This window comes from Lynx canadensis, chromosome A3 (assembly GCF_007474595.2).
Source record: "Lynx canadensis isolate LIC74 chromosome A3, mLynCan4.pri.v2, whole genome shotgun sequence".
Classification (NCBI taxonomy): domain Eukaryota; kingdom Metazoa; phylum Chordata; class Mammalia; order Carnivora; family Felidae; genus Lynx; species Lynx canadensis.
Genome location: NC_044305.1, coordinates 109100999 through 109128039, shown reverse-complemented (window position 1 = coordinate 109128039; position 27041 = coordinate 109100999). Strand labels below are relative to the sequence as shown.

General features: G+C 38.4%; 1 protein-coding gene and 1 pseudogene across 3 annotated transcripts in view; both read left to right on the top strand.

Annotated features, from left to right (window-relative positions):
* The window catches only part of RMDN2 (regulator of microtubule dynamics 2), a 76159-nt gene that overhangs the window by 29652 nt on the left and 19466 nt on the right, over positions 1 to 27041 (top strand). For 2 of the 3 annotated variants that reach the window (XM_030311286.1, XM_030311285.1), the window contains exons 3-8: positions 1525 to 1699; positions 2822 to 2924; positions 6595 to 6655; positions 12659 to 12734; positions 14159 to 14236; positions 25667 to 25765. In XM_030311286.1, the coding sequence (XP_030167146.1) occupies positions 1525 to 1699; positions 2822 to 2924; positions 6595 to 6655; positions 12659 to 12734; positions 14159 to 14236; positions 25667 to 25765 (592 nt within the window). The remainder of the gene's footprint in view (positions 1 to 1524; positions 1700 to 2821; positions 2925 to 6594; positions 6656 to 12658; positions 12735 to 14158; positions 14237 to 25666; positions 25766 to 27041) is intronic. The other variant, XM_030311288.1, reaches the window with a different exon arrangement.
* On the top strand, positions 15303 to 17284 carry LOC115510919 (annotated as a pseudogene).

Here is a 27041-nt window from a genome sequence, read left to right as displayed (position 1 = left end):
TCCCCTCACCTGAAGATAACTATTATCTTGAATCTATAATGTATATTGTTCATTCCTTCTTTTTAATACATCATTTTATTGCATCCATGTGTATATTCCTTAAAACACATTTAATTTCGATTGTTTTTATGGAACGGGGATTGTGTTGTATATAATTTTAAGAGCTTTTTTTTCCACTTAATATAAATTTGTTAAGATTCCTTCATATTGGGGCACCTGATGGCTCAGATAGTTAAGTGTCTGACTCTTGATTTTGGCTCAGGTCATGATCACGGTTTGTGAGATCAAGCCCTGCGTTGGGCTCTGAGTTGATAGCACAGAGCCTGCTTGGGCTTCTGTGTCTCCTTCTCTCTCTGCTCCTCACTGCATGTGCATGCACACACTCTTTCTCTCTCTCTTTCCAAATAAATAAATAAACATTAAAAAAGAGATTCCTTCATAATTTTGCACATCACTGTGTTTCTTTCATTTTGACTGTTGTGTAATATTCATCCACTCTTTGATGGGCATTTAGTTTGTTTCCTGGTGTTTGCTATTTGAAAGTACTGCTCTTTTTATTATACATCTCTTTCTGCACATAGGCAAGAGACCTGGGTTACTGGGTCCTAGCATATGTGAAAGTTCAGTATTAAAAGAGAATTCCAAAGTGTTTTCCTGAGGGTTTCACCAATTTACACTTCATCAGATCCTGTGGATTGACTTCCTCCCCAGCATTTGGTATTGTCAGATTTTTTACCTTTTATCAACAAAATGAGCTTAAAGCAATTATCTCTTTGTGGTCTTTGCTAGTATTTCTCTAATTGGCTGAACATTGAACATCTTTTCTTATGTTTATTGACTATATGTATTTTCTCATTTGGGAAAGCCTATTTATATCTCTCAAGCATATTTCTGTTGAGTTCACTGAGTTTTTATTATTGAATTTTAGGAAAGTATTTATGTGTTCTTGATATCCGTGTTCTCCAGTTGTGTTGCAAAACTATCCATTCCTGGTTTTTATTTTGCATTTTTATATTTTTTAAAGTGTCTTTTGATTAACAACAGTTTTTCATTTTAATAGAGTCAAACTGATTAGTCATGTGTAATTAATAATCATTTATAATTAATGCTTTCATATTTTGGTGAAGAAAAATTTTTGCTCCAAAGACTAAAGGGTATTCACCTATACTCTCTACTTAGAGTTTAAAAAATTATTTTTAACATTTAATTCCTTATATCATCCAGACTTGTTTTTATATTATATGATAGAAATTCAATTTCATTGGTTTTTTATAGGAGTAGCCATTCCCCCCCGCCCCCCCCCCCCAGGTCAATCCCTTAATTTCCCACTGATCTCACCTGCCAACTCTGTCATGTACCACATTTCCATATATGTATGGATCCATTTCTGGCCTTTGTTTTATTCCATTAGTCACTCATCTGTTCCTGTACTAATAGCATATTGTCTTGCATTTTAAAAGGATCACTCTGGCTATTATAACTTTCAAGAGAGTTGATCATTATTTATTATTTCTGCAATTTTAGGTATATTACAGCTAATACTGACACAGAAGAACAGAGTTTTCCTGTCCCTAAGGCATTTAACACACACATAGAGGAATTAAATTTAGATGTCCTTCTTCAGAAGGTTGATAATTTACGTATGAATGAATCTAGCAAGATGGAGAGTTTTGAACTACTTTGTGACCACAAAGAAAAGGTAAGAGATGTGAGATAATAGCATCTGTATGATTTTAATTTTTATTTAATCTGCTATCCCATTTATGTTATGACCGTAACAATTGGGTTAGTTTACCCAAGCCAAATTGGTTGATGCAAAATTTTTCTATAATCTAAACTAAACGTTAAAAAAGTAAATCTAAGAGTTTATTATGCTCTAAGATCATGAATATGAGAACCAGAGATATGATTATACAGTTTTATTTTTATTTGATATTTATTAATTTGTTGTATTTAATACATACTCTGTAAGATAAAGAATAAGACATACTCCTCTTGGGGCAAGAAAAACTACATTTTAAGTTTTCTGTCTTGTAGGTATTAATGTAACAGCTATCAGTACAGTATTTCAGTCCATTTCTACTAATGGTCGTTTTTCAACATTTAACATTGGGCTGAACTGGGAAAGCCCATCCTTCCCACTACAACCACCAAAAAAAAGAAAAATAAAAAGAGAAAAAGAAAAAAGGAGAAAGACAGAGAAAGGAAGGAAGGAAGGAAGGAAGGAAGGAAGGAAGGAAGGAAGGAAAAAAGAAAGGACAGATGTAAGAAGAGGTTCTCAATAGCCCAGTGAGCAATGAATCTTTCTTTCCCATGAGCATCCTTTGTCTGAGGCTTCAGCAACTCTAAACAGATTGTTTAAAAGTTTTTAAATCTCCAGCATTATGATTATATTTTTAGGTAATATAGGTTAAAAATGTGACTGCTCTTTCGAGTATATGTGATCTCTAATGCTCACTGAGACATCATATTGAAGGTAGGTAACTTAGAAGTAAGAAGAAGATACTACCACCAGGGAAAACTTACAAATTCTGGTACCTATCAATTCTCTCTTCCATGTTGGTGTAGAGGTAGAGTCTGGATATCATTCATTATTTTTGAGATCCAAATGTAACCCTATTAAATCACTTTTTGTAGCCTGAATATTTGAATTTAAAATTCAAATTTTATGCACAAATTCATTGTATGCACGTGATTAGATTCAGTCATCTATAAATACCAGTTCATCTGCCTAATTTTTTAAAAGTTACAGTGGAAAACATTTATAGTTTCATCAAGTGACTGAGTTAATCTAATGTATAGTGCTATTTTTTCTTTTCAGTTTAGAGATGAAATAGAGTTTATTTGGAGGTTTGCTCGCGCTTATGGAGACATGTATGAGCTATCTACTAATGCACAAGAAAAGAAACATTATGCTAATATTGGTAAGTATTTTATAAAGACTGATTATTCTCAAGTGACAGTTGTTACCCATCAATGAATTTTAATTAAAGCCAAATTATCTTAGCTAAAACCAATATATTTAATCTATTTTATATATCCTAGTACTGGAAAATACATGTAGTCTAAGGCCAGAAATTTTTTTCAGGACTAAGGTATATATTCTTTAAAAATATTTGAGTATAATAGAATAGACAGCTGAAAAACTCAAATTTCAGATACTAAGTTTATGACAGAAAGACAATTAGGTAATATTTGAGGAACAGTAAGAGGCAGAGGATAGGTATCTCCAGCACAATTAAAATAACCTTCCTTGACTCCTATAAGGGAGAACTTCAGGTGCCACAAAGAAATAACTACTTAAACTTCAATGTCTTTCTTTTTCTTTTTTTTTTTTTTAATGTTTTATTTATTTTTGAGACCGAGAGAGACAGAGCATGAGCAGGGGAGGGGCAGAGAGAGAGGGAGACACAGAATCTAAAGCAGGCTCCAGGCTCCGAGCTGTCAGCACAGAGCCCTGCGCGGGGCTCAAACTCACAACCGCGAGATCATGACCTGAGCTGAGGTTGGTCGCTCAACTGACTGAGCCACCCAGGAGCCCCGTGTTTTGTTTTTTTTTTTTTTCAAAATTTATCTCAATAAAACAAGATTAGTCTTGAGTTGATCATTTTTTAAGCTGACTGACCCAGTACATGGTGGTTCATGATACTGTCCTCTACCATTTTATGCATATTTTTTGAAATTTTCCCTAGTAACAACAGCGTATAACAACATAGTAATAGAATGTCAAAGCTTTTATACATATCTATTTCTGTCACTTAATATCAAAACTCTTTCTTGCAAAAAGCCTGTTAGCTGCCAATTCTCTGAGCTTCGGGGCAATAATCTGACATCAGACTTCTTTAATTTCTTCTTTCATTCTAAACTTTTCTCTTCTCTAAGCTTTCTTTCTTTAAGTTAGCATGAGGAAGAAACAGCACGAAAATAATGATACTACACATCTCATTCCACGGTAGTTCCCTGTCTTTTTTATTTCCAAGAAGGAAATATTTCCAAACCCCTTGTAATTATATTCCTTCCACTTGTAGATTTCCTTGCCACATTATTCATCATCAGCTTTGTGGGGCAGTTTTTCTGTAGTGATCCATCTTGCAGGCCATACACAAAATCGAATTCTAGAGAAGAGGTTTGTTAACTCTAGGGTAAATAAAAATTTAACCAAAGAGAAAAAACTGATTTATTTTCATATCTCCTGAGAAAATCACAGTCTAGCTATGTAAACTGCTAAAGTAGGAAAGACTTTTTATTGCCTGTAAGCTCCTGCCCTACCCTGGGCATTAGGGGTCGTCCTGTGTGTGATAGGAGGTAGAAATGAGAGCAAAATCACATCTTCTCAGACTGTAGACAAGCTTATGGCTTTGAGGGGGGAGGAGCAGTATCACTGAAATAACCATATATTATAAAGAAACAAACAGAAATACGTTGTGAGTAGAGGAGAATGCAAGGTGTTAAAAGAGTAATCACAGAAAGGATATGATGGCAGCGGCTGGGGGTTGATGCAGGGAAGTCTTTACTGTGAAAGTAAGAGTTTCACATAGGTGAAATTACTTGGAATCTCTATTTTTAAACGGAGTAGAAGTTTAATTGAGTTCATGGAAGAGGTGGTAAAAATGGAAAAAGAAATAGGCGGGAAGAAATCTGGGGACAAAAATGGAGATTGGAATAGGATGTATCTTAAAAAATGAGAAACCTTTATAGTGTCAAGACAAATGAGTAAAAGCCTACGATGTATTCTACTCATTCACGTATTGAAATATATTAAAAATAATTCTTTTTTTTTCTATCCATTTAGGAAATATTTATTTGAAATTACTGTGTCCGGGAGTGATGTTTAAATGAGGGGTAGAGGGAGGGAGAGAAGGAAGAGAGGAGGGAGGTAAATGTGATTAAGTTGGTGCCATGCTAAGGAACTTGCTAGATAGATCAACATGGAGACAGCCCAATATACTTCAGTGTTTGGGTAGTGAGTGCTTAGGAAAGGTGATGACAGTGTGCTAGAGCTGAGACCAGCGTTGGGGGACACTGGAACTCAGTGTACGGGAGGAGGAAGTGGTGACTCGTTTTCCCCATAATAGCATATTTAAAATTGTTACCCCAAGGCATGATTTGATCACTGGAGAGCACAGAATTCCTTCATAAAACTCAGGCTGGGGTATAGCATTACACAGTGTGTCTTATAAGTACTCTGATCATAATTTGTATTCCAAGTAAACTATGAATCTTATATCTAAAGAAACATTATTATAATTTCCAGAATTAAGTGATCGATACATGTGCCTCAAATAGATCACAAAGTACCATTTTGTAAGTGAAACAGCTTTCCTTTCAGACTTCAGCTACATAAACGAGGCTGCAAAACCAGCCTGCATATGACCGACCCAGCTTCCTTTTGTATTCTCAGGGTTATGGACTCTCCTCTATTTTAGGCTGGTGGTTGTACATTAAAAGCTATTTTTGTTCATTTGGCAAAGTAGCTACATGCTGATTTCATTTTTAACATTTGTACATTTAAAGCTATGTTTTTCAGTTGTTTATTTAAAAATCACTCTTTGAATATAGGTCTACAATGTAATGTCAGTATTAAAACACTTCACTTTTTAATTTTTTCCACTTTAGGTAGATTTATACATGAGATATTTCCCTTAATGAATAGAGCTATAAAATATAGAAGTGTCCCACCTTAACAAATTAACAGAATGGTTTTAGAATTAAGGATCCTTATTTATAAAAATTACATCATCCACTTACTTAGAAGAGCATTTTGCAGATCCCTGGATATTCTCTTCAAGGCAACAGCAACAACAAAATGGAGCAGGGTAAAGGGAGTTGTTATAAAACAAAGCAGCCCCTTTTAGAGAAGGATTTTCAGAATGTTGTCCAGTTTCATTGCAAGCATTTTGGTTTTTCAGGCCGCTAGACAAACCTCTATCCAAAGTAATTATGACATTACGAAAAGTTACTTCTAAAACTAAGTGGAATGATTTGGCAGGGTGATTTATGTGTCGAGCCTGTTCGTTTTTGTGCACGATTAGGTAAGCACTTCTCTGGGAAGCCTTCCCTTTGGATGGAGTTCTCTCTACATCTCAACACTCTGTTCTCTAACATGCTCTCTCTGTTTTTCATCTCATTTTTGGTTTTTACACGCAATTTGTTTGCTTATATACCTGCTTTCTACTGAAATGTGAACCCTTGGAAGTCAAAAACTGCGTCTTAATTTGACTTTTTATTCCCAGAGATTATGATACGACACTCAGAAGGCATACAGTAAATGTCGGTCAATTATAGAATGATTTTTATTAATGCTTTTAAATAATGATTGGATGACTTTTCTTGCACTTGGTTACATCGCTTAGTCCAGTGAGCTTAAAACCTGAGCATTCATCAGAATCTCTACAGGCTAGTTAAAACAGATTGCTGAGCCCCAGACTTTGTTATAGGGTAAGTCTCTCTTTTAGCCAAAAATCTGCTTTTCTGTAAGTGATGCTTCTGGTCTTAGGAGCATATTTTAGGAACCACTGACTTAATTCAGTAATCTAACCCCCCCCCCCCCCGACTCATGTGAAGGTACTAAATGCAAGTACATTTTTCTTTCAGGGAAGACATTGGGGGAAAAAGCTATTACTAGAGCGCCCATGAATGGGCATTGTCATCTGTGGTAAGTACATAGAACTTACGCAGTCTTTTAGAATTCTCATATGCCTCTATATAAGTTATGATCGATTTTTAAGAAATTATTGACCCTTTAACCTGTCAGTCACATTCACTGAAAAATATATTTAATAGATAGCAGAGTAACTATTCTTAGTCTCATGTATTTTACAATATGTATATTTTAAATATATTCAAGGCAAACTTTCATCGAAGATTTCATAAGTGAATCTACCAAGTGCAGCCCCTTCGAACATGATAAATTCTAATTAAGTGTGATTTAACATTTTATTTGAAAACAAATATTAAAGTGATATGCTTCTAAATGAAATGTGGAAAGAATGCTTCACAGGATAAAAGCATATCGCTCATTTTTTATACCTTAATGCGCTTGTGTATACTAATACTACAGGTCAAAGAGAAGTCGTGTATAATATAAGAAAGCTCAAACAAAGGGAATTTAATTCGTTGGATGGGTGTAGCTGACTACCCTTGGGGAAACAAATATATTCTTGAATATGTTTTATTTTGGATCCTTTGTTTGTTTAGAATTATAAAACACAAATAAGAAGACATATATTGTTTTTAATTAACACTTTGTAGTTGCATTTTTACAACATTTTTTAGTTCCTTGCGGCAATACAGGTAGTTCAGGTGCTAGAAAGATAACAGTAATAAATTAATTTATGACCCTTCTCTCAGACCTCGGTTTCCAGAAATCCACCCCTCTTCGGAATTATTTTATTTTCCTGGAGCACCTTGAGGCAGAAATGGCTCCCTTTCTGCAGGTCTGCATTTGCCCCACAGGGAATTGGTTTCACTCCACCAACTCTCAAGTGCAAACCTGTTTATTTACTCTGCCACCAGCAGGGGGAGCTCCATTCACACTGTCCTCTTCAAGCCTTTCTGGTTAGGAGTCAAGGACATTTTCTATGTCCCTGGAGGGACACAGGCCAAAATAAAAATAGATCTTTTGACCTGCTCTCACTTTGCCTAAGACGAGGTGCAAGCTTGCCCCGGCCCCCCTCCACGAGGGGAAAGCCACAGGACTGTGGAAAGCCAACAGTCCCCAGAACAGCTCTATCCACAGGAGCCCTCACTCCTCCACCTCCCGCCAGGAGAAAGGTACTTTTGCAGTTAGCATCTTGGCACATATCTTTAGGGTCATTTTCCCAATGTATGAGGGTATTATTTCTATAACCAAATTTACCTTCTCATCTAATTTGCACATTAATATTAATAAATTAACATATGTATGCCTTAAAGTACTTCCTTTCTTCCACTTTTAGTGGTAACTATAATGAATTTGTACTGATCAAGCCACACTCTCTTCATGTCCTCTGATATTGGGAGTGTTTGGAAGCTAATTGGCCAGATTTAGAGGCAGAAAAAGGACCCAAGCCCTCCTCTTAACTCTGATCGGCTCCTCCCCCCATAAGTTTGTCATAAATGACAAACTTTGGCCAGGCCAACCGCCTATTTTTATAAATAGTTTTACTGGCTCACAGCCCCGTCCGTGCATTTGTGCACAGCTGTGAAGTTCAGTAGTTGCAACCTTGACTCTCTGACCCGAAGCCTAAAATGTTTGCTACCTGGCCCTGCAGCACAACTTTGCACATCCATGACTGAAAGGACTATGTGATGGCTTATAAGCTTCAGTTTGAAATACAAGATGCAATCTTCAGGAATAATTATCAGAAAGGATTCACATTGAGGGGATGGTTGAAAAACAAATAGCATCTTAAGACTTGTTTTCCATCTTCATTTCTTCCAGAAAGCTTCAAAACTTTAAGTCTTCATAAAGCTGTCCACAAAAATGTTATTTTTGTTGAACCAGCCCAAAATACTTCTAGGATCAAGAGAGTAAAGTCGCTGTGGCTTTGTAGTTTGTCAGCCCCATAGGCTTGACTGTAATTACAAATAATATCTTACATATTTGTTGTGCTCTACTGTTCACAAATTGTATCCACATGACTTGACAGCACGTGATTTACAGAACAACCTGTTTCCGTTTTAGGGGTTAGGGTGAGCAAGGTAGTGTATGGTGGGGGTGTGGGGGGGGATAGGTTGTTAGTGAGCAAGGGTCACGCAGTAAGTAGAAAAGCAAACACCAGATCTTTTATTCGTATATACTCGGTATTCTATTACATTATTCTTCCTCTGCTTTCTCACGGCATAGGTAGCATTTGTGCTGAATCAGAAGTACTGCAGGGAGAGTAATGGAGTTATTTTAGTAGTTGTTGACACAGGAATGTTTGTCACTTATTAAAGATATATTCCATATCAATGCCAAGAAAATACAGAATTTTTGTCAAAGCATGTATGGTGAGAATGACCTCTAGATGGAGGTAAAAGACCATATTGCGAATTAACATTCTTCAGCGTTCCCATCAACATGAGATGGTTTGTGAAATAAGATTTTAAATTACATTTTTAAAGATGAACAATATACAAGAACAACAACAACAACACACACGCACACACACACACACACACACGCACACACACACACACACAGGTGGAACTGATTGCCAGAAAAGAAATGATGATCCTTTGGGAAAAAAGTGGTCAGGTGAACTTTGAATTTATGATATCTAGAAAGATAAATAATATTTTAGACTGTAAAGAAAAAAACTTCAAAACAGATTTGGAAATGCATAAGACTGTAGGACAGATTATTATAAGGGAAATGTGCATGTTTCATGCAATGGTATTCATAAGTCATAGTTTTTGTTTTTCCTTTTTCTCCTCGCTCAGAGTCAGTTGGAGAGAATGTGCTGAGACAGCACTATTAATGCCTCGAGGTGTGCATTACATCAACCTGATGCTGATGTTCAGAAAATAGATGATTGATCCTAGATCAGTGAACACAGATTCTTTTCTTTTGCTTCCAGTACAAATGTTTCGTTCTATAAATCTCTGGTTGAGAAAGTTCATATAGATCCAACAGATTTTTCTAAAAATGTGACATGATTTGTTTTTTTAATTTTTCTGCCAGTGTAGAGAGTAGGGAAATTGAACTAGTATATGTGAATTTAAGCAAGGCAGTGAGGTCAGTTTACTTACCACATTCTTGTGGACAAGATATAGAAATGTGGGCAGGCCTCTGGGTTACCCATATCGAGAGAAGGGTTTAAGCCAGTTGTTCAACAGAGTAACTGTTGGCAACATCACTATCAACCTGGAAACGATTCCAGGATTCCACGTCTGTATCTTAGACACTAGTGTGTTCCATAATTTTGTCAGTGGATGAAGATAGAATAAGTATGTAATAAAAGTTGCAAGTAACACAAAATTATGAGGAACAGAGTGTATGATGGGTGACAAGAGTAATTCAAACGACTTTCACATTAGAAACAAAAGATTTTCATATATGTGAATGAATAGAGATAAACGTGGAAGGAGGGATGGAAAGAAAAGTGTCAAAATTTAATTTAGGGGAAAACATGAAAATTTGGATAACGTGGGGAGTTTAGTTAATAATAACATATTAATTTTGGTACATTGCAAAAATTACATATCAATCTTGTCTGACAGTATTAGTACAGTTGTGATAAATGTACTATAGTAACGTAAGATGTATACAGTAGAGAAAACTGAGTATGGGTAGATGGGAACTCTCTCTACCCTCTTTGCAACTTTTCTATAAATTTCAAGCTATTTTAAAATAAAAGCTTATTGGGGCACCTGGGTGGTTCAGTCGATTAAGTGTCAGACTTTTGGTTTAGGTTGTGATCTCACAGTTCGTGAGTTCGAGTCCCACATCAGGCTCTGTGCTGACAGCTCAGAACCTGGAGCCTGCTTTGGATTCCGTGTCTCCCTCTCTCTCTACCCCTTGCCCACTCACATACTCTCTCTCTCTCTCTCTCTCTCTCTCTCAAAATTAAAGAAACATTAAAAAAAATTTTTTTAATAAATAAAAGCTTATTTTTTTTAAATAAAGTGACCTAAGGTTTTAAATACAAATAATGCCCACAACAGAAATGGGGGAATTTGGGGATGTAGCTGTGTGGAATTTTGCTCCACTTTCTGGAACTCCCTGGGAGGAATGATAAAGCAGAATGGCAGAGAGAATTTCAGAAGAACATGGTCAGACTGGAGGTGACAGTAACGGTTTTCCAGGGGAACTCACGAGTCCAGTAATCTATTCCTACAAACTCAATCTCTGGTGGGTGGTAAGAGGTATGTGTCAGGCAATGTGATGGTAGAATTTGTGAATAGTAACATCTCCTAATCTGGTTAAGTTCTCAGGTCACTTTTGATAGGTTGATTTAGTCATCATTCTTATTTCTACTGTTGCAGATTTGGTTGATTGTATAGAAACTGAAAATTAAGAGGTCAAAAAAGTCATAACTGAAAAGTGACCATTTTATTGTTTGTCATAAGTTGTGCAAATTGTGGGATCTTTTGTGCTCAGGAATGGTCTCACTGTTCCAAATTAAGAAAACTGTTCACTTCATTTTTGTACTTGAAAGTTATGCTTATCCACAGAAATGATCAAGATAAATACCCAAAGTTACATCTTTCATTTCAGTTATGATAATGCAAGTAACAATTAATACCTACTCTTGAAAGATTTAGGTAAATGAATATTTTGCACAGACAGAAACCCTCTGAATATGAAAAGTAATGTATCCCCAGGTTTTGGAGTGAGCAAATTGCTAAACAAATATTGCACCCAACTTATTTCAAATAATTATTGATGTAACTTTTGTATTCCCAATGGGAAAAAAAAGTAAACAATTCATGGGATGCCATATTCTAGTATGCAGTGTTTCCAAGGAAGGATTGAAGGTCATGGGGAATTTTTTGGAAAAGCGTATTCACGGGGTGTCTAGGTGGCTCAGATGGTTGAGCGTCCAACTCTTGATTTTGGCTCAGGTCACGATCTCACGGTTTTTTGTCATTGAGTCCCACGTCAGCCTCTGTGCTGACAGTGCAGAGCCTGCTTGGGATTCTGTCTCTCCTCCCTCTCTGCCCCTCCCCCTACTTGCACTCTCTTTCTCTCTCTCTTTCTCAAAATAAATAAACAAATTTTTTAAAAAATTTCAAGAAAAAGAAAAGTGGAGATGCCCGGGTGGCTCAGTGGGTTGAGCATCTGACCCTTGATGTCAGCTCAGGTCATGATCTCATGGTCTGTGAGTTCGAGCCCTGTGTTGGGGTCTATGCTGACAGTGCAGAGCCTGCTTGGGATTCTCTTTCTCCCTGTCTCTCTGCCCCTACACGCCCCCCCCCCTCAAAAATACATAAATAAACTTAAAAAAAAGTGTATTTTGAAATTACCTTTGACTTTGTTTGTTTTAGTCATGATACTTATTTTTGTTTTCAAATGATATCAAGGGAGGCCGTGACATTTTTATTTTTAATTCTATTAAGGAAGAACAGGGAGGGGCGCCTGGGTGGCGCAGTCGGTTAAGCGTCCGACTTCAGCCAGGTCACGATCTCGCGGTCCGTGAGTTCGAGCCCCGCGTCGGGCTCTGGGCTGATGGCTCAGAGCCTGGAGCCTGTTTCCGATTCTGTGTCCCCCTCTCTCTCTGCCCCTCGCCCGTTCATGCTGTGTCTCTCTCTGTCCCAAAAATAAATAAACGTTGAAAAAAAAAAAAAGGGAGAACAGGGATATGATGACACAATATATTTTTTCAATTTATCACTGTTATGACTAGACTTTTTCTGAGAGCCTCTTTGTGACTTTGATGCTGATGATGGTGATAGAAGCAGCTAATATTTCTTGAAACTCACTGTGTGCCACGTAGTATTCTAAGCAATTACACGTTTTAGGTACCTTGCCCTTGTGGCACACATATGAGGTAGATGGTATGAGTATCCTCAGTAATAGCTGAGGAAACCAGCCTCATGTTAATGTCAAGTATTTATTATTTTTAGGGCCCTTGTATCTGTCTGAATACTTTCATCAAATATTAATGAACGCTTTAGAGATATTCTTAAAATGTTTATTTGGTATATTTGATTAAAAAGTTGACGCACTGTCCATTGTTTTTATCCTTTTCAGGTATGCAGTCTTGTGTGGCTATGTGTCCGAGTTTGAGGGCTTACAAAATAAAATCAACTATGGACATCGCTTCAAGGTATTTCTTGATATTAAAGATATTTTAATGTAGCTATGTGTTCCATTAAAAGGCATAAATCACATTATTTAATAAATGGATCTCTCACGGTGTGTGGGTGGCTCAGTCACTTAAGCGTCCAACTCTTGATTTTGGCTCAGGTCATGATCTATTGGTCATGGAATTGAGCCCATGACAGGCTCCATGCTGGGTGTGGGGACTGCTTCAGATTCTTTCTCTCCCTCTACCCCTCCCCTGCTCATGCTCTCTCTCTCTCTCTCTCTCTCTCTCTCCCTCCCTCTCTCTCTCACTGTCTCTCAAAGTTATAAAACCCAAATTAATCTCAATCTCAAGAAGTTTATCTTTTTAATTTTTATTTTATTTTTTCAGTGTTTATATATTTATTTTCAGAGAGAGAGAGAGCATGTGCGAGAAGGGGAGAGGGGCAGAGCGAGAGGGAGAGAGAGAATCCCAAGCAGGTTCCACGCTGTCAGCAAAGAGTCCAAGGTGGGGCTCCAACACACGAACTGTGAGATCATGACCTGAGTCAAAATCAAGAGTCAGATGCTTAACTGCGTGAGCCACTCAGGTGTCCCTATCTTTTTTATCTAAATGAAGTGACAGTCTTTAAATAGTACTGTGCCAAAAAAATGAAACCTATTTGAGTGATTGAAGATTATTATTCTAGATCTTGAAAGAACTTACATAGTAGATGAATATTATTTTTTCAAAGACAGAATTAGTCTTGGTGATGAGTTCACCAACATCATAAACATGATTGGGACTAATTAGTTAACATTACTTGCATATTGACTTGGTGGAAGGAATAGAATCCAATCTGGGACTTAAACTTACCATGATAAATGAATAAAATACTTGCATATTGATTTGGTGGGGGGAATAGAATCCAATCTAGGACTTCAACATACCGTGATAAATGAATAAAATAAGTAATATACGTGTAAATCATTTGTAATGTGTCTGTAGCTTTGATAGCTCAATAAATGAGCTAAGAAGTTTCTTTGTTTTCCTGCTCCCTATACCCATTTTAATAATGTCAGGGGAATAGCTTCCTCCACAACCCAGTTCTGCTATTCTGTCTTCCATTATATCCTAATCATTTGAAACTTGCAAGCATGTTGCTGAATCAGTATTAGCTAGGCAAGTCATGGGCAGACAAAAGCATCACTTGGAGGTTTTCTACTTTTTATAGTGACGTTGGCTTTAAATTATCCATAGCTTAATGAAATCATCATCACAGTCAGGTTCTAGTTGTGAGCAATCATTTCTGATAATTGAATTATTGGTATGACTTCTTATGTTAATGGTAGGGATTAAGGAGGGGGACTAAACAACACTGTAAAGCCCCTTTGAATTTCGGCACAGCTGCATTCAGCACCACCTGAACCCTGAGAGATGGTATTTGTTTTGGACTTTTCTTTTAGGAGCATCTGGATAAAGCAATCCAGTTTTTACCCGAAGAACCTTTTTTGTATTACCTCAAAGGAAGATACTGTTATACTGTAAGCTGAATGTTTTTATCCATAATTCTTATCTCAATATACTTTGGTTACGTGATATATTTTTAGTGACTTATTCTTTCTTTAGTTGTCTCACCAGGTGCCTGCTGTAGGGAAAATGATAAAATCAGTACGTGTTTTATGAGTTTATGATTGATTGGTTTATATACCATGTTACATATGGCGTGTGGTTTTATATGTATACATAGATGTCTGTACTTTTCCACTTAGCACCTCTCCATCTCCCCTCACAACAATCACACCGTCTCCTTTGTGCTCTCTCAGTTGGCGGTCAGCCACCTACCTGCGTGTGCCCTGTGTTGGTGTCCTACTCTTTGTTTCGTGTGAGGACTTTGTCACTTAACAGAGTGTCTTGAGCATTTATGTGCCTACTGTTCTTGCCTTGAAAGACCTGAATTTAGAAAAGGACATGAAATATATAGGAATAAATAAAGGCAGCTGGCGAGTCTAAGCCCCGGTGTGTTAAGTGACATTAGTTTATAGAAAATTAACATAATGTGAAAATACGTCTTCAGGGATGCATGAAAAAATTATGCTTAAGAGAAATGCTATTTCTGAATGAGAAGATTAGCATAAGTAAAAGAGGAAGCTTGTTAGTTGAGGTTTGAAGATTAGGAATGGAAAAGGAGGCTTTTTTGTTGAACACCTGCTATGTATCAAATGTGCAGTTTATACTTTATATTTCTTATCTCCTTTAATCCTTAAAACAGCCCTGTAAGCAGTTTTTATCACGCCAGTTTTTGGTATTAAGAATCTGAGTCTTCATGAAGGTACAAGACTCCAAAGGCTTAAAACCCACCAACCCGACCTCACACGAGTCTGGGGCTTGAATGTACATTATTTGTTTAGGCTTAAAAAACCCAAGAAGGAGGGGCGCCCGGGTGGCTCAGGTTATGATCTCACGGTCTGTGGGTTCGAGCCCCGCGTCGAACGGCTGACGGCTCAGAGCCTGGAGCCTGCTTTGGATTCTGTGTCTCCTTCTTTCTCTGCCCCTCCGCTGCTCACGCTCTGTCTCTCCCTGTCTCTCAAAAATAAATGACTGTTAAAAACAAACACCAGCCTGCAGCCTACCAGTGCGGAGCCCCCGCCACCCTCAGGGCCCTGGAGGTGCTGGTTGCGTGGTGGCCCTCTGGAAGACCCGACCCGCGCTGTGCCCCGGGATGGCTCTGCAACCGCCAGGTGAGGCCGGATCCAAGGGCAACATGTGCTACCCGCCTAGGGCGGCCCAGGACGCCCCCAACACCTGGACGCCTCCTGCACACCTTTCCCGGCCTGTGGCCGCTATGGGAACATGCTAACCGCTGCGGGGGAAGATGTCCAACTTTTCCTGCAGCTGGAGGCCGCCGTGCCTGCATCCCACGCTCTGCCCCCCTTTGCCTTCCAGTGCGGTCCACGCCTCCCTTGCTGAGCTCCAACCTGGCCCTGTGGAGGGAGCAGCTCTACGATCCGCCCTGGTACAGCCAGCCGCCAGCGCGGTACCCAGTTCCCCAGCTCCCCAGAGAGGTGCCCCACTTCCTCAACAGCAGCCACGAGTATACAGGCGCCACCAGTGAAGGCTTGGGCCATACTGGTGGCCGACGCGACAGCGGCCAATGCCGTGGACCTGAAATTTTCATGCCGCCGCCAGTTGCGAATGCTTCCCGGTGACCTGAGGGGGTGGAGGCCTCCCAGTTATTATCTTGCTCCCCCAGCAAGCGGTCTGAGGAGGGCTCCAAACTCCTGAACCAGCAAGGGAAGTCGTCTCTCCGGGTTCCTGGTCCCCACAGACAGCTCTGGATCTGCTTCTCTTTGTCGAACTCTGGGTAAAGACTCCTTCAACTACCAGAAGGTCTCTGCCTCAAGCAGACGATGTTTGGTGAAGTGTGGCATTTTTGGTGCATTCTGCAGTAGCCTTGTTGCCAAAGGAGTCAGGTTTGGACCTTTTCAAGGTAAAGTGGTCAATGCCAGTGAAGTCAAGACCTATGGGGACAATTTCTCTGATGTGCGAGACTGTCAAAGATGGTCATTTGAGCCACTTTATAGATGGAAAAGGAGGTGCAGGGAATTGGATGTCCTCTGTCAACTGTGCCTGTTTCCCCAAGGAGCAGAGCCTGGTTGCAATGTCGAAGGCAGATGTCTTACGAGAGCTGCAAGGATATCTGCCAGAACCAAGAGCTCCTTGTGTGGTATGGAGACTGCTATGGAAAGTTTTTGGACATTCCCGTGAGCCTTTAGCTCACAGAACAGAGGAAGCAGGTGCCTGGGCCCTCTGAAGAGTCTGCAGAAGGCTACAGGTGTGAAAGATGTGGAAAAGTATTTACCTACAAATCTTACAGAGATAAGCACCTCAAGTACACCCCTTGTGTGGACAAGGGTGATAGGAAATTTCCCTGCTCTGTCTGCAAACGATCCTTTGAGAAGTGGGACCAGCTCCAGATCCCTGTCCTGCACGTTCACGAGAAGCACCAGCCTCACAAGTGTTCTACGTGTGGGAAATGCTTCTCTCAGTCTTCCAGCCTAAACAAACACACGAGAATCCACTCTGGAGACAGACCATCCCAGTGTGTGTATTGCACAAAGAGGTTCACTGCCTCTAGCATCCTCTGCACATATATCAAGCAACACCTGGGAAAAGCCCTTCAAATGCAAGTACTCTGGTAAATCTTTTGCATCCCACGCTGCCCATGACAGCCACATCTGTCACTCACGCAAGGAGGATGATGGCTGCTTGGGCAGCATCTGTGGAAAATCCTTCCCGGATCAAGAAGCCTTCTACTCCCACACGAAGCTTCATGAAGGCTACTAGCCCTCAGAGAGTATGGGGACAATGTAAAAACTAAAAGCTAGGACTCTGTCTTTGTTTTCCTTGCTTATGGGTGTGTCGTACGGACAGATGATAGTTATACTAAGATGAGAAACAGAAAAATGGAACCGGCCAAAAAGCTGAGTTTAACTGATTTCACCAGCTTTCACAGAAATATTATTCACAATTAAAAAAAAAATTTAATGTTTATTTTTGACAGAGAGAGAGACAGAGCATGTAACAGGAGAGGGGCAGAGAGAGGGAGACACAGAATCCAAAGCAGGCTCTAGGCTCCGAGCTGTCAGCACAGAGCCCGATGCGGGGCTCAAACTCACAGACCGCGAGATCATGACCTGAGCCAAAGTTGGATGCTCAACCGATTGAGCCACCCAGGCGCCCCATTATTATTCACAATTTTTAACAAGAACAGAATTTTGGTGAATTTACCTAAAAGTAGTGAAAGCTGGCTCTTAATAGAGCTTAAGGGTCTGGAAACTCAACACAAACCCTGAGAGAAGGACACTAGGAGTAGAGTTTGATTTTGGTGATGAAAAAGACCTTTTCTCTGTTTTGGACCCCAATTGTTATGCCTGTGGCCATCACCTGGTCTCTTTTTCATAGAATAAATTCTTTAAAAGTTCCAAAAAATAAAAATAAAAATAAAAACAAACAAGCAAACAAAAACCCAAGAAGGAAATTCTGATTTAAAGTGGATCCTGGTCTTCATGGCATAAACAAATGGCAGAAGCTAATGTTGATCTTCCCTGGAAGAATATACATGCACATAGGTCTTATAAAACTGCAGAGTAGCCCAAGGATGATGAGGTCACAGTCAAAAATAATAGAATATGCAAAGAAATAAGGCATCAAGTATGACAGTCAACAGAAACCAAAATCAGGAATAGATCTAAAAGGACTTCAGATTTTGGAACCGTGGAATATACAGTGTTAAATAGCTACTTATACAGTGTGTTTTGTTTTTTTTTTTTTTTCTCAAATAAAAGGAATCGGGGAGAGGGGAATGGACGAGGATGACCAGGTAGATTAGAAAAAAGATAAGATAAATTTTGGTATAAAAGTCTATTATTTTCACATTAAAAGAAAACTCAGTGGAAAGATTTAGCAGTTGATAGGCACCACTAAAGAGAAAATTAGTGAACTTTAAGGTAAATCTGAAAAAGTTGCCTGGAGTGCAGCACAGAGGAACAAAGAGATAGAAAATATGAAGGAAAGATAAAAAAACATAGAAGGGAAGAAAGGATATTGCACAGTGCTAAATTTTCGTGTGCTCTTGGTAATTAATAAAACAAGAAGGCAAAAAAAACATGTTAAGCATGTAAAACATTGGAGCTTCCCGTTTAATAACCTTGATCCAATACACATATAAAAATAATGTACCATTGGAGGGTACACATTTTTCCAGCATATGTAGAGTGTTGACAACATTGATCAATATGAGGTCATGAAGCAAGTCTTTTTTTTTTTTTTTTAAATTTTTTTTTCAACGTTTTTATTTATTTTTTTGGGGACAGAGAGAGACAGAGCATGAACGGGGGAGGGGCAGAGAGAGAGGGAGACACAGAATCGGAAACAGGCTCCAGGCTCCGAGCCATCAGCCCAGAGCCTGACGCGGGGCTCGAACCCACGGACCGCGAGATCGTGACCTGGCTGAAGTCGGACGCCCAACCGACTGCGCCACCCAGGCGCCCCGAATCAAGTCTTAATAAATTTCAAAGGATTGATATCAAACAGGTTTCCTGATCATAATGCAATTAAATTCAAATTTTGAAATAAAACAACTTAAGAAACGTAAGTCTTGAAATAAGAAATTATAATTAAAAAACAACAAGGAGATTCCATTTATTCTTACTCATTTGATAAAATTTATAAATATCAGTGTAAGATGTTGCAAAGATATGGAGCAACAGGAACTTTTGCATTGTTGTAGGAGCATGCTGCTTTGGAAATAATTGGATACTATCTTTTAAGTCTGATTACTTGCCTACCATATGACCCACAGTGGTGCCTACCCTAGAGAAAGTCTTGCAAATGTACTCTGGAAGGCATGTACAAGAATGCCTGCAGCAGCCTTGTTCCTAAGAGCAAGAAAATGAAAAAGATCCAAATGTCCATTTACAAAAGAGTGGATGAAAAATCACTGACATATGTTTAAATGATGGAATGTTTCACAGCTACTTAAATGACAGAACTTCGGTCACACTCAGCAACCTGGATAAAATCTTAAAACTATAATAAGTGAAAAAAATAAGTCATAGGAAGAAATAAACAACATGGGATCATTTTTTTTAAAAGTAAAAAAAAAAAAGCAAAAATAAACAGAGCAATAAGTAACACTATGTAGGAAAGCAAGGGAATAATTTTGTTTAATAGAGGTTAATGGCTACTAGAAACCTAGAAGATGATACTGGGAAGGAAGGCACTTGATGGGGTTGAGAGAGTATCAGTACCCTCTTAAGTATTCATTTCTGAATCCTTTTAATCTTTTATGATAAACCTCTAATATTCATATTTGGGAAAAAAGAAAAGTTTTTAAAAGGAAGCAAAAAATACTGTGCATCCCCTGTAGAAGAGGACTGACGCACACAACTTGCAAGCACCGTGCCCCTGCCCACATGTGCTTTGCAGAGTGGCCCAGCTGGCCCCTGTCTTGGCAGGAGCTGCACATCTCCTGTGGAAAAGGACCAGCACCACCTTGTTAAGGGTACACACCCTGCCCGCTATGTTTAAGAGCAGGAGATATATCTGACTTTCCTAACACAGAGAAACAGGCACAGAGAGTTAGGCAAAATGAGGAAACAGAGGAACATATCCCAGATGAAACAACAGGACAAAATCACAGCAAGAGACCTAAGGGAAACATAGATAAGTAATAGGCCTGATAGAGAATTTAGAGTAATGATCACAAAGCTACTCACTGGACTTGAGAAGAGAGTGGAGGACATCAGCAAGACCCTTAACACAGAAATAGCAAAGAACCAATCAGAGTTGAAGAACTCAATAATTGAAATTAAAAGTGCACTGGATGGAATAAATAGCAGGCTAGAAGAAATAGAAGGATGAATCAGTGATCTGGAGGACAGAGTAATAGAAAGGAATCAAGCTGAGCAAGTGAGAGAAAAGAAATTATGCAAGATGAGAATAGACTTAGGGAACTCAGTGACTCCATCAAATGTAATTAACAATTGCATTATAGGGATCCCAGAAGAAGAATAAGAGGAAAAAGAGGGCAGAATATTTGAAGAAACAATGACTGAAAACTTCTTGATTTGGGAGAAGGAAACAGAAATTTAGATCCAGGAGGTACAGAGATCCCCCAACAAAATCAACCCAAGGAGGTCCACACCAAGACATATAGTAATTAAAATGGCAAAAAGCAGTGGTAAAGAATTTTAAAAGCAGCAAGAGAAAATAAAACAGTTACATATGAGGGAAACCCCATAAGGCTAGAGACAGGTTCTTCAACAGAAACTTTGCAGGCCAGAAGGGAGTGGCATGATGTATTCAAAGTGCTGAAAAGAAAAAATCTATAGCCAAGAATACCCTATCCAGCAAGGCTATCATTCGGAATAGAAGGAAAGATAAAGAGTTTCCCAGACAAACAAAAATTAAAAGAATTCAGGACTACTAAACCAGCCCTATAAGAAATGTTAAAGGGGACTCTGTGAGTGGAAAGGAAAAACCATCAATAAGAGTAAGAAAGGTAGAAAGCACAAAAGCAATAAAAATAAGTATATCTTTTCAAATGCCCATGGAACATTCTCCAGAATAGATCACATGTTAGGCCATGAAACAAGTCTCAACAAATTCAAAAAGTCATACCAAAAAAAAAAAAAAAAAAGTCATACCATGCATCTTTTCTGACCACAACGCTGTAAAACTAGAAATCAACTGCAAGAAAAAATCTGGAAAGAACACAAATACATGGAGGTTAAATAATATGCTACTTATCAATGGATGAGTCAACCAAAAAATTAAAGAGGAAATAAAAAAAATACATGGAGGCAAATGAAAATGAAAACACAATAATCCAAAATTTTTGGGGTCCAGCAAAAGTGGTTCTAAGAGAGAAGTTTATAGCAATACAGGTCTACCTCAAGAAGCAAGAAAAATCTCAAATAACCTAACATGACACCTAAAAGAGCTAGAAAAAGAAGAACAAACAAAACCCAAATCCAGCAGAAGGAAGGAAATAATAAAGATTAAAACAGAAATAAATGATACAGAAAAAGAAGGGAAGGAAGGAAGGGAAGGCAGGAAGGCAGGAAGGCAGGAAAGCAGGAAGGAAGGAAGGAAGGAAGGAAGGAAGGAAGGAAGGAAGGAAGGAAGGACAGATCAGTGAAACTAGGAGCTGATTCCTTAAAAAGATCAACAAAATTGATAAACCTCTAGCCAGACTCATCCAAAACAAAAACAAAAACAAAAACAAAAAGAGGACTCAAATAGAAACAAAAGAGGAGAAATAACTGACCCCACAGAAATACAAAGGATTATGAGAATATTATGCAAATTTATCCCAACAAACTGGACAACCTAGAAGAGATAGATAAATTCCTAGAGACTATATAACCTACCAAAACTGAAACAGGAAGAAATGCAAGATTTGAGCAGATTGATTACCAGCAGTGAAATTGAATAGTAATTAAAAAACTCCCAACAAATAAAAGTCCAGATGGTTTCACAGGTGAATTCTACCATATATTTAAAGAAGAGTTAATACTTATTCTTGTCAAACTTTTCTTAAAAATAGAAGAGGAAGGAAAATTTCCAAATGCATTCTAATAGGCCAGCATTACCCTGATTCCAAAACCAGATAAAGACACACTACAAAAAATAACTACAAGCCAATATCTCTGATGAACATACATGCAAAAATCCTCAACAAAATAATAGCAAACCAAATCTAACAATAGATTCAAAAAATCATGTACCATGATCAAGTGGGATTTATTTCTGGCATGCAAGAGTGGTTCATTGTTTGCAAATCAGTCAGTGTGATACATCACATTATTAAGAGAAAGGATAAAAAACATATGAACATTTCAATAGATGCAGAAAAAGCATTTGACAGAGTAAATATCCATTCATGATAAACATGCTCAACAAAGTTGGTTTAGAGGAAACATACCTCAACATAATAAAGGCCTTATGTGGAAAAACAGCTAACTGAGAGCTTTTCCCCTAAGGTCAGGAACAATGCAATGATGTCCACTCTCACCACTTTTATTTAACATTGTACTGGAAGTCCTAGCCACAGCAATCAGACAAAAAGAAGGAGAAGGGGAAGGGGAAGAAGAAGGGGAAGAAGAAGAAATAAAAGGCATCCAAATTGGTAGGGAAGAAGTAAAACTTTCACTATTTGCAGTTGGGAGAATCTATATATAGAAAAAATAAAGACTTCCTCGAAAAACTGCTAGAACTAATAAATGAATTATTCAGGTCACAGGACAAGAAATCCCCATGTACAGAAATCTGTTGAGTTTCTAAAAGCAGCAGAAAGAAAAATTAAGAAAATGATCCCGGGGCACCTGGGTGAGTCAATTGGCTGAACGTCTGACTTTGGTTTAGGGCATGATCTCGCAGTCCGTGAGTTCGTGCCCCATGTTGGGCTCTGTGCTGTCAGCTCAGAGCCTGGAGCCTGCTTCAGATTCTGTGTCTCCCTCTCTCTCTGCCCCTCCCCCACTCACACTCTGTCTCTCTCTGTCTCTCAAAAATGAATAAAATGTTTAAAAATTAAAAAAAGAATTCCATTTACTATTGTAGCAAAAATAATAAAATGCCTAGGAATAAACTTAAAGAGGTGAAAGACCTGTACTCAGAAAACTATAAAACATTAATGAAAGGAACTGAAGATAACACAAAGAAATGGGAAGACATCCATACTCATGTATTGGAACAACAAATATTGTCAAAATGTCTATACTCTCCAAAGCAATCTATAGATTTGATGCAATCCCTATCAAAATACCAACAGCATTTTTCACAGAACTAGAACAAGCAATCCTAAAATTTGTATGGAACCACAGAAGACCCTGAATAGCCAAAGCATTCTTGAAGAGCAAAACTGGCAGTATCAGAATTCCAGACTTCAAGTTATATTACAAAGCTGTAGCAATCAAAACAGTTTGTACTAGCACAAAAATAGACATGTAATCAGTAGAACAGAATAGGAAGCCCAGAAGTAAATCCACAATTACATGGTCAATTGATCTTTGACAAAGGAGGCAAGAATATGCTATGGGAAAAAGACAGTCTCTTCAACAAATGGTGTTGGGAAAACTGGACAGCAACATGAAACCGGATCACTTTCTTTCACCATACACAAAGTCAAAATGGAATAAAGATCTAAATGTGAGCCCTGAAACCATAAAAATCCTAGAAGAGAGCACAGGCAGTAATTTCTCTGATATTGGCCATAACAACATCTTTCTAGATGATTCTCCTGAGGCAAGGGAAACAGAAGCAAAAATAAACTATTGGGACTGCCTCAAAATAAAAATTTTCTACACAGCAAAGGAAACAACCAAAAAAACTAAAAGACAACCTACTGAATGGGGGAATATATTTGCCAATAACATATCTGATAAAGGGTTAGTATCCAAAATATATAAAGAACGTATACAACTCAATACCCAAAAAACAAATAATCCAACTAAAACATGAGAAGACATGAACAGACATTTCTCCAAAGAAGATATACAGATGGACAACAGACACATGAATAAGTGTTCAACATCACTCATCATCAGGGAAATGGAAATCTAAACCACAATGAGATATCACCTCACATCTATTGGAATGACTAAAATCAAAAACACAAGAAATAACAAGTGTTGGTGAGGATGTAGAGAAATAGGAACCCTTATGCACTGTTGGTGGGAATGCAAACTGGTGCAGACACTGTGGAAGGTAGTATGGAGGTTCCTTGAAAAATTATAAATAGAACTACTCTATGATCCAGTAATCACACTACTGGATATTTACCAAAGGATACAAAAACATTAATTCCAAGGAATACATGCACCCCTATGTTTATTGCAACATTATTTATAATAGCCAAATTATAGAAGCAACCTAAGTATCCATTGATACATGAATAGATAAAGAAGAAGTGGTATTTATACACAGTAGAATATTATTCAGCCATAAAAAGAATGGAATCTTGCCATTTGCAACAACATGACAGATCTAGTGGGTTTAACACTAAGTGAAATAAGTTAGAGAAAGACAAATATTTTATGATTTCACTCATATGTGGAATTCAAGAAACAAATAAGGGAAATAAGAAAAGAGACAAACCAAAAAACAAACACTTGACTAAGAGAACGAACAGATGGTTACCAGAGGGGCAGTGGCGGGTGGATGGGGGAAATAGGTAAAGGGGATTAAGAGTACACTTATCTCGTAGAGTACTGAGTGATATATGAAAGTGTTGAATCACTATATTGTACACCTGAAGCTAACATAACACTGTATGTTAACTCAACTGGAATTAAAATAAAATGATGGGGGAAGGAAGCAAAAAATAAATGATAACAGGAAATTGAATTTTGGTGGTTATTGGTTAAAAAATTTTTCTCCTGGATTGTAAATATGTATACTGAGACCTCGCTCTACACTCCCCCTGGGTTGAGGATCCTTGTTCTATTTACATTTCTGTGATGCTGTATTCTGGATCAGGTTGGCAGCGGGAATTAGGCAGTAAGAAAGAAAAGGTGGGGTCTGGTAGCTCCTATACTCCATGCAAAGAAATACTGTGTGGCCATCTCAGACTCTTGAATCACATGAACAAACAGGATCAGCATTATTCCCCATCCCCACCCCTGACTCTGATTGAACACACATCTCATCATGAGTATTTTATTTTATTTTATTTTATTTTATTTATTATTTTTTTAATTTTTTAACGTTTATTTATTTTTGAGACAGAGAGAGACAGAGCATGAATGCGGGAGGGGCAGAGAGAGAGGGAGACACAGAATCCGAAGCAGGCTCCAGGCTCTGAGCCATCAGCCCGGAGCCCGATGCGGGGCTCGAACTCACGGACCGTGAGATCGTGACCTGAGCTGAAGTCGGATGCTTAACCTACTGAGCCACCCAGGCGCCCCTCATCATGAGTATTTTTTTTTTTTTTTTTTTTTTTTTTTTTTTGGGACAGAGAGAGACAGAGCATGAACGGGGGAGGGGCAGAGTGAGAGGGAGACACAGAATCAGAAACAGGCTCCAGGCTCCGAGCCATCAGCCCGGAGCCTGACGCGGGGCTCGAACTCACGGACCGCGAGATCGTGACCTGGCTGAAGTCGGACGCTTAACCGACTGCGCCACCCAGGCGCCCCTCATCATGAGTATTTTAAATTGGTTTGGTAACCAGTGCTTTTTAGAGCTCATAGATTGTTAGAATTATAAAAAAGGGAAGGTACAATATTAATATAATTAAGTTGATCTCTGTCGTGTATGTTATTTAGGAATATGTTCATATTTATGTATTATACGCATACACACACATATACACCTACACACACACACATGCACACACACACATCTAACTGAGGAGAGATTCTTCATTCAAAAAGTGAAAACTCTCTAAGAATGATGTTGCTTCATATTTGCAGGTCTCGAAACTGAGCTGGATTGAGAAAAAAATGGCTGCTACTCTGTTTGGAAAAATACCATCCTCAACTGTAGAAGAAGCTTTGCAAAATTTCCTTAAGGTATATTTTGTGTATCCATTATTTTAGTATCGAACTGGCTATGATCTGCGTTAGTCCCCCCTACCCTTCTTCATGTAGATCTCCAATGGAAGCCTGGGGTGGAGTCCTAGTTTTAGCATGTCCAAACTGCTTCCCAGAGCAGCTAATTATTCCCTAGGTCCTAGGTACAGCCCTTACTACCAAATCCAAGAGCAGCTCTCCAGGTTGTGTGAGCATGTGCAAAAGCATTCATGCCCTGATTATTAGACTTGGTTCCAAATTCTCGTAATGAGCCTAGTATAGAACCAGTTTAATCTTAAAGAACTAAAAGATGCCAAAAGGGAGAGTTATTTCAAAAGCCATTCTACAGGTTGCAGACAGTTCTCTAGAACATTCTTAGAGTATCAGACCAAACCAGTATTTTCATTCCTGTCTTAAAATGTATAATAAAACTCTAAACAGTAATATATGTGTGTGCATATAATCAACTTTCTGGTAGGCTAATCCCTTTATTTTTCTCTGGAACCAGTTATAGAATCTTATAGAGACTAAGATGTTTCATCTTTTTCGTCTACCTATTTCAGATTTGTAACAATATAGACAAAATCAGACTCTAAATTGTATTGTCCAACATTTTGTACCTTCTCATATTTTTTTGTTGTATCTTAGGGATCAATTTTGTAGAACTGAAAGGGATTTGGGGAACACATATTCTAAGATCACAGGTACATTTCACTGTACTTTCCATTTATGAATGAATGCTTAGTGCCTACCTACTGTGCTCTGTGGAAAAAAATAAATGTTCTGAGCTTAAGCATGAGTCCAGTGGGAAAAAGTACAGGGAATAAAAGTACAAGGGCCAGATGTTTCTTATTTTTTATTTAATGTGATCTTTTTTGTTTTATAAAAAGGAAATCAAGGGGCACCTGGGTGGCTCAGTCAGTTGAGCATCCAACTCTTGATTTTGGCTCAGGTCATGATCCCAGGGTCATGGGATCGAGCCCCACATCGGGCTCTGCACTGAGCATGGAACCTGCTTAAGATTCTGTCTCTCTCTGCCCCTCTCCCTTACCTGTGCTCTCTCTCTCTAAATTAAATTTAAATTAAATTAAATTAAAACTTAAAAAAAGGAAATCAAGACCTCAGGAACTTAATTTTTTCTAGTGTCACACAATGGCAGACCAAAGACATGAATGTAGTTTAAAACTGTATCATCCTTATTTCTTCACCTTTTATCCACCACTGGTAATTTATTTCATTTTAAATTTATAAGAATACAGATCATAGTAGGGGCACC